Raw genomic sequence first — 10752 nt, 5'->3', positions numbered from 1 at the left:
TGTATGGTTAATTGTAAAAAAAAGCTCAATCTGTTCATTCATAAAATTAACAAAGTCCGAGTCCTGAAGCAACAGCGAATTAAAACGCCATTGTCTATTGTTTGGTATATTGGCCATAATTTTAATAGAAAGCTTAAGTGGAGCATGATCCGAAATGGTTATAGAATCATAATCACATTTAATCACTGAAGGAATGAGACGAGAATCAATGAAAAAATAATCAATTCTTGAATAGGAAGGGTCTTTGGAGCTTCTGCTGGCATTTCTTTAACACTGGTTTTTTTTTACAGGGATGCTAGCCCCATCTATGGTGGAGTAAATTACATGAATAACTTCCATAAATCAATGTCGTTCTTTCTGAGTGTTAGTATGTTTACAAGTGATTATTTAGTGTGAAGGCACAAGAGACTGCAGACGTAAGAATCAGAAGCAAAAAAATTCTTGAAGAATCAGTAGATTAGGCAGCATACAGGGTCCCAAGCAAAAAAGATAGCCTTCCCTTTGCCTCCACAGATTTCATCCAACAGTTGTTTTTTAGCATGATTGTTCACTATTTGCATGTCAGCTCTTTGCTGGAATAACTGATCTTTCAAACCAGTGCTAAATAATTAGGATGTATTTTTCTTCAAATTTATTTCAGTGGTAATAACTTGAGGATTTGCTCAGGGAATTACAAAACACTGAGAGGGCAGGAAGGGTAATATATTACTTTACACTGTACCTAGAGTTAATTAGGGTCAACAAATGTTAATTTGGTTCCTTTTAATGGCACATTCTCAACTCATCCAAACAATTTCCTGCTGGAAAAAAAACAAACTGCAGAAATATATTAAACTATTCATTGTTTGCATATTCCCATGAGCATGCAAAATATCAGCCAGTGATGGTTAGAGAAAAAGGAAATATCCCTCTGTTTTAAGAGACAGGAAACTTTTAGGAAAGCTTTGCAGCAGAGCATTCACTTTTTTTCTCTTTTGAAACAAAATGTAGTTGGCTTCTATAAATAGGATCAGGCTTTCCAAACTGACTGTAAAATCATCATTAGGTTCTAAATATATGAATTATGTTAATTGGAGAAAATTATCAAGAATGAAAGTAGTTCAAGTGAACTGGATCCCAAGAGACATTGATTATATGAATATAGAACTATAGATCAAGTATAATATTAACAAACACCAGGAGGTAAAATATTATTATTCTACTTCATTACCAACTAGAAATTAATTCTGCATATAATGTAGCCAATTTCTTTTAAAAAACTTAATCCTTAGGAGGTGGGTGCCAGAAGCAAGACTAACATTTATTACCTGTCCCCAAATGCCTAAAAATGGCTACCTGGCCTTTTCAGAAAGCAGTTCAAAGTTAATCACTGTGGTTTGAGATTTCATAGATGGATAGCAGATTTTCTGTACTAAAATTGAAGTATATTTGGGCGACAATTAAAATCTGACTCCAAAGTGATTCAACATACACAAAATGTTGGAGGAGCTCAGTAAGTCAGGCATAAGGGTCTTCTATATTCCTTTCCATTGATGCTGCCTGACTTGCTGAGTTCCTCCAGCATTGCGTGTGTGTGGCTCAAGATTCCAAAATGCAGATTGTGTTTACAATGTGATCCAATTTGACCTGGATCTGAGTACTATGATTTTTCTGCAGTTATCTCTGCCACAGCAATCAAGCCTGATATTAATCAGTTTTTAAAAATAATCCAATAGTATCATCTTTACAGTTGAGATATTAAGCATTGTACTGATGGGATATGTTACCAAGTTATATTGGTACAGCACACACTGATCAAATCCAAACTCCATTGTCCCATCAGAACGTATACCCAGCTCAATCGAAACCCATCATGCAGGTGAAACTGATTGGGTTCAGACTTGGCATTGAGACTCTGCCCCAAAGATCATAAACCAAATGATTTTACCGGTTTATGGCCAGCGTTTCTATTGCAGATTTATTTTGTTAATTTAAATGTCCAAGTTGCCATGGTTTAATTTGAAAGCACAAGTCTGGGTCATTATTCCAGTAATTTAATCACCAAGTTACTACACCGTCCCCAACTTGAGTTATTAAATTATAGAAATAATAAATCAGGCAGAAGCACGCTTTAGGGAACAATATGATTTGTATCAGTACTAAGGAAATGGATATTTCATAAAACCATGCCAATGTTGGTGCTATCAAACCACTCTTGGTGATGAACATTGAAGACTCCCACCCACACAAAATTACGTGCCTTTGCTAACTTCAAAGTATCTTCCAAATGTTGTCATCAGCTGAGGGAGGGTGGGAGATAACAAGATTGCCTTGACCACGCTCGACCTGGAATACTCCCAATATTATCTTCTACTTTAATGGATCAACTAGGGTGTCATTAACTGCTTTACCAAACCACAAACCTCAGCATTTAAGAATCAATTACATTACTCGGGAAATGGGAGTTACACAGGCAACCAGATGGGTTTTTCACAACGATCCAGCTGTTTGATACCCAAGTTACTGAACATTGTTTTGCAATTCTACATCTGCCATGGTAGGATTTTAACTTCTCTAGATCAGTCCAGATTTTTAGCAACTAAATTAGTATTTTAACTGCTGCAGCATCAATATACTCATTAATTGTGGAATTTCAATTCCAGTGTTGGTTATAATGCTTCTAGGTGCAGTCAGCAAGTTGCCCATGGTAACTTTGAACATTTCAGTATCTATTATTAACCATTTAAATAATGAAAGCAAGGAGTATAAAAACAGTAGTGTACACATCAATTTCTGCATTTAGTGGAACTTCAATTTGAAGCAAAGTGAACTACATTTCGTAAGATCTAATGAGAGGTCAATGATTCAAATTGTTGATGCTGTTTCTTGCTTCTGAGATGCTGCCTGACTCAAGCATTTACAGTCTTTTCAGTTTTTAGCAAATGCAAACTATTTCACTTATGGCTTAACATCAAGGTCATTTAATTTCTTTGTAAAAATCTTTTATTTCACTATTAGTAGATATTCAAGTAGAGGTTCAAGACAAGTCTTTGGTAATGGATCAATCCTAAATACAGTTTTCTATACAAAAACAAACAAGTCCTCAAACATAATGAAAACATTTTAGTCAGTGAATAGGTAGTTTGTGTCTGTTATGGAGTTATCCATATGTTCATTTTTATGATTAAATGGTTGCAATCCAAAACCAAATCCTCCTCAATTCGAGGAAGAAAATTCAGCATCTTTTTTTGTTAGCATTTCCCCCTCTAAAGGTGCAGAAGTGGTTTTAAAATATGTTTACAGAAAGGACACATTAAAAACTTGTGTATTTGAATAAAACTGCAAAAAAATGTTTAAGCACTTCAATACAAATAGCAACCAAACTAAAGGGAAATATTTTTACTCAAAGATGCATGTGTGAGAATTAATGGCATATTACAATCAGAACGGGATATTATAACAAACTGAGGACTTGTGTTTAAATATACAGTAGCACAAACTGACTAGTACCACAGATTTTTGTTTTCAATATCACATTTAATGAATTTCCACCACTGTACTTCAAATCTACATTGTACAAAGTGACCGGCAAGTGTGTCACATAGGATGATGAACTTCAGGAGAAGTCTTGAAACCGGTTTCTCAGCAGGCTCTCAGTATTTTTTTTTGCCCCTGTTTACTGAAAACAGAATTCAATACAAGCCTTAGTTTATTGTTAAAGCTTTGGGGGCTTTAATACCTTTTTTTATATAATTCATAAAATCCCCTCATTGTTCCTAATTGTAAATAGATGCAATTTCCAGCACAGATTCTGCCACAGCAAGCAATTTAAGTTAAAAGTTCAAAAGAAATAAAACATTAGGGACCTATTTTGAAATGTGTGTACACCTTTGCTCTGGGTCACTCGCAGCAAGAGTCCAATGCTAAATACAGATATGAACTACAGTTATTTAACAGTCAAGTATTCATGACCGATCCTGGGGTCATATTCTCAGCTTTGAACACAATTGCGTATTTAAGACAATCCATAAAGGTTCCTTCGTACGTGTGAAAAACTTTTTTTTTTCTTAAATATAAAAGCTGGAAGGGACATTCAAGTTTTAAATCCCCACGCTGAATTGTTTTTAAAAAAACGTGGAGGTAAACAAACCAAGTTGTACACTCCTGGAGGTAGAGCCTTCAATTTCTGTTCATATATACATATACACAGGATATTTCAGTGTTCCAGTAGGTAAGGATTTGTCAGAAAGGATATTTAAACTCTGCACTACTGTGACGTTTCAGATCAACACTTCCACAATTCTGCCTAAAGACACGACACAATTAACATAATCGCCTATGTGCTGCTGCTTTTCCTGTTACACTGTCCAGTGCAGAAAATAACTTTTACAGAATATTTCACAGACCTAAATGTGCAAGCTAATTCCTCTATACAGTATTGTCAAGACTTTTAAAATCTACCCAACACTGGATTTATATACACAAGTGATGTGGGATGATGCATGCTCAAGGTTTAACTGCAGAAATAAAACAAAATGTTTCTAAAAATTGGTTAAATATAATTAAGGGATTGGGGAACATAAGTTACTTCTGCTAGTGATAAACCCACACTCACTCCATCTTTCTAATCACAATGTATTACAACAACAGCAAACCACTGTCAGCTCTGAAGAGAAGTTATAGAATTGATCAACCAACATGACTTCATGATAGGTCGGCACAGACTTTGCATTCGCAGCCAGCCTTGGTAAAAAGTGTCTTCAGGAATAGATGGGACAGCGTTGATTCCTTAAGAGATCCTGTACATGCCTGCTCCTCATCCCACTTCAATGTCAAGACAACTAGTTCAATTAGTGCAGCTTTTATTTAACCACCCCCCACTCCCCCCGAGCCAAAAAGCGAAGACTGCACAAGGTTCCATAAATACATACAAACTGTGCAGCTCCTGCTAAAGCTGCTTTATTTCAAAGCACAACCACCAATTTTATCCCTAAAAAATACAAGTCCAGCATATTCCTAAAAGTATATTCTTTACAATTATCAGTGGTTTATTTATTTTTTAAAAATTTTATAAGTAAAATTACACACTTGTCCCGACATAAATGGTACTGCAAATTTTAGACTCCAGTGAGAACCTAAAATATTTGTCATCAGTAGTTTCTTCCACTTACTCCCATACCAGTGGAGATGGGGGCATCTCAGAGGGCTGAGCTACTGTGGAGCTGTTAAAGAAAAAAAAAAGTGGGAAAATCAATTTGAAAATCCAAAATATCAAATCTCTTTTGAATAACAAAAATTCTAAATAATTAATAAGCATTTGTCAGTGATCACACTTTGGGTGTATTGCTGTTATCTTACATATTAAAATATTTGTAGAGTATAAAGGATTGTGAGTGTAACATTCTGGTTAAAAACTATAAAAGTTAACAAAATACAATTGAAACATCAATAATTTTGCTGAATCTTGTCTTTAGGCCTTACGAATCATGTAACTTCAGAAGAAAGCACACATATACCATTATAAATAAATGCCCTTACTATATGTTAATTTTATGGTTTAGGTAATCATTTCAATATATTATGCACTTTGTAAAACAAATACGTCAAATCTACTACAATACTGGGCGTTAACCTTCTCGGTACTTAATGTCAGAAATACATTTCAAAATAAATAATTTCCTAGCAAAATCAAGAACTCCAAGTTTATTTGCTTCTCATACAGAATAATATAGACAGGAGTATGGCAGATACAGTAGGGTCTTTTAAGAGACTCCTGGATGGGTACATGGAGTTTAAAAAAATAGAGGGCTATGGGTAACCCTAGGTAATTTCTAAAGTAAGTACATGTTCAGCACAGCATTGTGGGCCGAAGGGCTTGTATTGTGCTGTAGGTTTTCTATGTTTCCAGATTTCAAAACTGGTCAAAAATTGCCAAATTCAATCCCTGGATGGTGCTGACCTCAGGTAGAAATTTGTAGCGGTACAAATGGCTTCATATTTGCAGAGTGATGTTGATGGGATAAGAAAAGAGCCAGAGCTTGAATATAATGCCTTCCTTTGGTATAATTATTGAACATAGGAGAGGTATCAGAGAATATACATAAAACCATTTATCAGCATTAAGAATTAATATTTTCTCCCATACAGAAACATGTCTAGATATATAGCTAGAACTTTCGGCTGAAATGTATTGAATTATATTTAAAATGCATTTCCTATTCTATTTTCAAATTCATAATTTTATGACAGAAATTTTAAAATCATCTTCTAAGTAGAATGATTTAGTATCCTAAAATAAAGTAAATTAAATAACAGGTTTTCCAACAGAAGTCTAAATAACTTTCATCATTAGGAGTGATATATATATGGTTTTGGGTTTGTCTGACAAATCTATTCAAAGATGGTCTATAGAAAATTATAATGTTCTTTCTAAAATGTTACTTTCTAAAAGCCAATGGTCTATTAATCATTGCATTTCACATGTTGTGGTATTTAAATAAATACATTATGCAGAAAAGTTTATAAAAAATTATCTGAAAATTAAATAGAATTTTATACCTTTCTTAATTTGTTCAGAAGTTACTGCTCTTCCACAATTTTTCTACACAAAACTCTGGAACACTTTAAACACTGCAAATTCAAAAATACTTGGACAAACTGTCTACAATAAAATACCTGATAAAGCTTTTAAATGCAGCAGACTGTGGATTGATACATAGTGGAACCCGGTTTCCTTTCTGCTGTTCCAGAATGAATTGATGAATGAGCTCTGTAGAATAGGAAATGAATGGTATTTAATTATAACAATACAACTTCCTGCCTTCCAGTCATTGTCAAATTGATTTACCAGTTTTTTTTTTACAATTTCCCACATATGGAACTTCTGTTGGGCAGGAGGAAACCAGTTGAGGATGTGAATGAATGGTCAATACACCTCGCAAAATCCTGCAATCTTAAATCTTGAATAACAGTGGAATTTTAGTATGAGAATAAAGGATTATTATGGGCTGGCTGGTGGCGCAATGACATCGGCGCCAGACCCGGGAGCAGAGGTTCCCGGGTTCGAAACCAGTCAGGTTCACTCCCGAGTACGCTTTCCATCCATGCCGCGTTCAGTGTCGCGATCGCAACTTGACCTCATAAAATAAAGGGAAAATACTGCGAAATTATCTGTGACAGGAGCAGCGCGCCACACAGTCTCTCTCTCGTTCTGTACCTTGTAAAAAGCCATGAAAAAGACATCATCACGGATGCATGCACACGCATGCACATGCACAGACTCGCACCCACGCAGGCACATGCCAAAATAAAAAGAAGAAAGGATTACGAGTGTGATCTTCTCACTCATTCATTCATGTATGATGTGTCTTAATGTAAAGAATGTCCAATGTTTTATTAAATGTGGAGAAAATGGTAAATGAACATGTGCAGCCACTAAGGAAGAAATTAAACACAATGATAGCTTGGTTCCAAAGATTTTTTTTTTGAAAGGAAATGGAGAGGTAGATGAATGAGGAGAATCTTTCTCAGCACTGAGGAGATAGATAATGACTACCACCAATACTAAAATAGGAGAAACATGCCAGAGTCAAAGAGTTCAAGAAGCTTTCAAACGAAGAACGATGAAGATATAGAGGCTGCAGCAAAGCAGTAATTTGATGAAAAGGATTATTTTAAACTTGGGTGTTAGTAGAGCTGTGAACCAGATCTACCAAATTAGATATGAATAGATGGTACAATATTGGTAGTAAAAATATGGAGCACGTGCATGTAGGAATGACAGGCAGGTAAAGACAATGAAGCATTTCAGAAGTGCTTAAAATTCAATAATATTGGGGATGGAAAAACTAAACTTGGGAAAGAAGTGGGAAGTGTTGCAGATGTGGAAAAGCAATTTTGGTGATGTACTGGATGGTCATTTTGAAAGTCTGAGATGATGAAGATTTGTAATGACTGATTAGAACTTCATAAGTGGTTCAAGGGAAATAAAGAGTTAGCAAAGAAGCAGAATTCTGGTGATCAAAAGGAATGCTTTTGTTCTTTCCAATGTTCAAATGGGCATGTTTGGTGTCTGACTTCATATTTGAGGGTACACTAAGACTCTTTTAGCCCAGCTCGTTCACGCCAACCGAAATAACTCTCTATAGTAATCCTATTTTCCTGCATTTACCACTACAGGGTATAATTTCCTTTTTACAATTATAGTTCACAATTATTATGTCTAGGCACTTGTACGTCAGAAATAAACAAACTTTAGGTAGAAATTGGATAAAAAGGGATGTAAGATCCTTCGGCCTCCTTCCCAACAGCACTGCAATTCCTACTGAAATCACTGGGGCCACAATATACGAGAATCAATTCCCAATAGGGCTAGAATTGCTGAAAGATTTGACCATGGCTATGCAAGCAAATCCAAAATTTACACTGTCCTACGATTTGGTGACAGGCACCACTGGATCTGTCACTTCACTCCAATGCAGTGATCTGTGTACCTAGTCTGGGTGGAATTTCCCACTGAAGAATCAGCCTCTCTGCATCTATATTAAACCTGGATAAGACTGATATTTCAGCCCATGAACGGGGCTTCAAGTTTAATGTTTCTGTTGTCTACTGCTACTGATGAAAACACTCCTAATTCATATTAACTTTAATAATTTTTAATTCTCTAAATGCTGGAGCCATGTAAACACTATACAAAAAGATTAAATAAGAGTTTTAAGAGAAGACACAGTTCTAGCCACAGTTTTGCATTCTGTGAAAGCCTGTTAGGGAATTCTAGACATGTGTCCTCAAAAGTACACCGTCTGAGGCCTACCTGTCACTGCGGCCTTGTTATGCATCACTTCTCAACTCTTGGATGCAGAAAATCAGAGAGATCTATTCTCTGCAGAAAGCTCATGTATGTGCTGGTGGGAGGGAACAGAGGCGACAATTCTTAGCTGGCTTGATTTGATCCATCCCATTAATCACTTTTTCTAGCTCTTGGCTCTAAGTCTTTTCTTTTACATTATGGGAATTCATGTGTGCATCCACTTTATAAGCAGCAATTCTACTTCCACCAACTTTTCAAGCTGCAAGTTCAAGACCTCCCACCACTCCAGATGAATCTTTTTTCCTCAGTTCTACTCTAATCTAAGCCAATGGAACCCCACCTCACCGGCGGCTTCTCCCTTCCATTCCAGTCCTGATAAAGGTCTTGGTATGAAACATCGACCGTTTATTCCTCTCCATAGATGCTGCCTGGTCTGCTGAGTTCCTCCAGTATTTTGTCTGTGTTACTCTGGATTTCCAATATCTGAAGAATCTCTTGTGTTTATGACCATATCTTTTAAAAAGTTACAACATAACTTCTCTAATCATAATCTGTACATTAGGCAAAAGAGTACTCTATATGCTTCTTGACCACCTAGATCCCTCTGTTGCTTTACAATTTCAATACCATAGCCATACCTTTGCTTCATTAATCTTCTACAACCTGACAATTAACATGATGATGTATTGGATGGTCATTTTGAAAGTCTGAGATGATAAAGATTTGTAATAAGTGGTTCAAGGGAAATAAAGAGTTAGCAAAGAAGCAGAATTCTGGTGATCAAAAGGTATGATTTTGTTCTTTCCAAAGTTCAAATGGGCATGTTTGGTGTCTGACTTCATGTTTGAGATTGAAGTAGAAACACCCAATTTCTACTCCCAAACATGGCAAAGCTGGTATGATGCTTTGGTTTAGGTTTTGCTGGCAAATGCCACGAGTTTAAAGGCAACCAAGTTAAGGACTTCGGCATTTGTACAGATCAATGTGGTACTGAACTTACTTGGCAATAGTTGGGGAGTACAGCTGTGGAACTCAATCTTGCCAAAATTCCTCACTACTTACTCCAGAGGACTGGTTCTTGCATTTTTTGCTAACCCATGACCTCAACGGGGCTTGCACTGCAGTGGGGAGGGGGGGGGCGGAGAGAGTGAGTGTAGGTTTTTAAGTCTCTTAAACCATTTTTGTAATTAACTATGATTTTAGATGTTTTTTTCCTGCTTTTCTGATTTTTTTTTGAATAGAATAGAATATACTGTATGATCTAGAAGTTTTAAAAACCCTCAGCTTTCCTGTCAGTTTTGTGGTCAGTGCTACTTCAGTGTCCTTGTGGACTGATACCTTGTTGCTGGATACTGGGACAATTCTGAGGCAGCAAAACAGGATCCTGCATTTGCATTGGGTGACTGTGGGTGGTAAACGAATGCCAGCATCTATATAAGGTAATAAAGATGCATAACTTGTTATTCGTACCTTGCTACTTGTAAGGTATCACTTCACACACAAAATGATGAAAAAAATCATTCATAGTCTTGGTACAAAACGCTGCAACTACAGGGAACAGTATTCAAAACTGTACTAACCTTTAACCTGCCGAACAGATGTCAGATTTTTTTCGAAGCTGTCATCAAATTTGGGATTGGTGATGGGCTCAAAATCATTGGTGTAAACACGCCCCGTAGAGGTGGTATAACAGCATTTGCACATACAAGTGTGGTATCTAAGCCGTCCTTCATCCAAATATGGATGTGCCAGGGCATCCTTTGCAGAGATTCTTTTTGACTGCAGTGTAAAAGGAACAAAAACTTTTTAACAACAAAAAAGCTACTTATTTCCCCATTATTTGACTTGAGAGGCGACATTCTACTCTTCAAAACAAATCAAATTATCATTTTTCAGGCTAAATCTATAGAATTGTTTAGTCCCATCAATGATGTCCTTATTAAACGGCTTTACTATAGCTT

At 36.2% G+C, this 10752-nt stretch overlaps 1 protein-coding gene across 4 annotated transcripts in view; it reads right to left on the bottom strand.

Annotated features, from left to right (window-relative positions):
- Nucleotides 1-3495: 3495 nt before the first annotated feature.
- Nucleotides 3496-10752, bottom strand: part of nlk2 (nemo-like kinase, type 2) — a 172694-nt gene continuing 165437 nt past the window's right edge. For 2 of the 4 annotated variants that reach the window (XM_063031660.1, XM_063031661.1), the window contains 4 exons: nucleotides 10372-10570; nucleotides 6655-6748; nucleotides 5151-5201; nucleotides 3496-3658 (listed from right to left, as the gene is read on the bottom strand). In XM_063031660.1, the coding sequence (XP_062887730.1) occupies nucleotides 3622-3658; nucleotides 5151-5201; nucleotides 6655-6748; nucleotides 10372-10570 (381 nt within the window). In that variant the 3' untranslated portion in view covers nucleotides 3496-3621. Of the gene's footprint in view, nucleotides 5202-6654; nucleotides 6749-10371; nucleotides 10571-10752 lie in introns of all 4 variants that reach the window. The other 2 variants (XR_010015909.1, XM_063031662.1) reach the window with 2 other exon arrangements.

This window comes from Mobula hypostoma, chromosome 23, assembly GCF_963921235.1.
Source record: "Mobula hypostoma chromosome 23, sMobHyp1.1, whole genome shotgun sequence".
In the NCBI taxonomy this organism is placed as follows: Eukaryota; Metazoa; Chordata; class Chondrichthyes; order Myliobatiformes; family Myliobatidae; genus Mobula; species Mobula hypostoma.
This window is presented reverse-complemented; position numbering and strand designations above follow the sequence as displayed.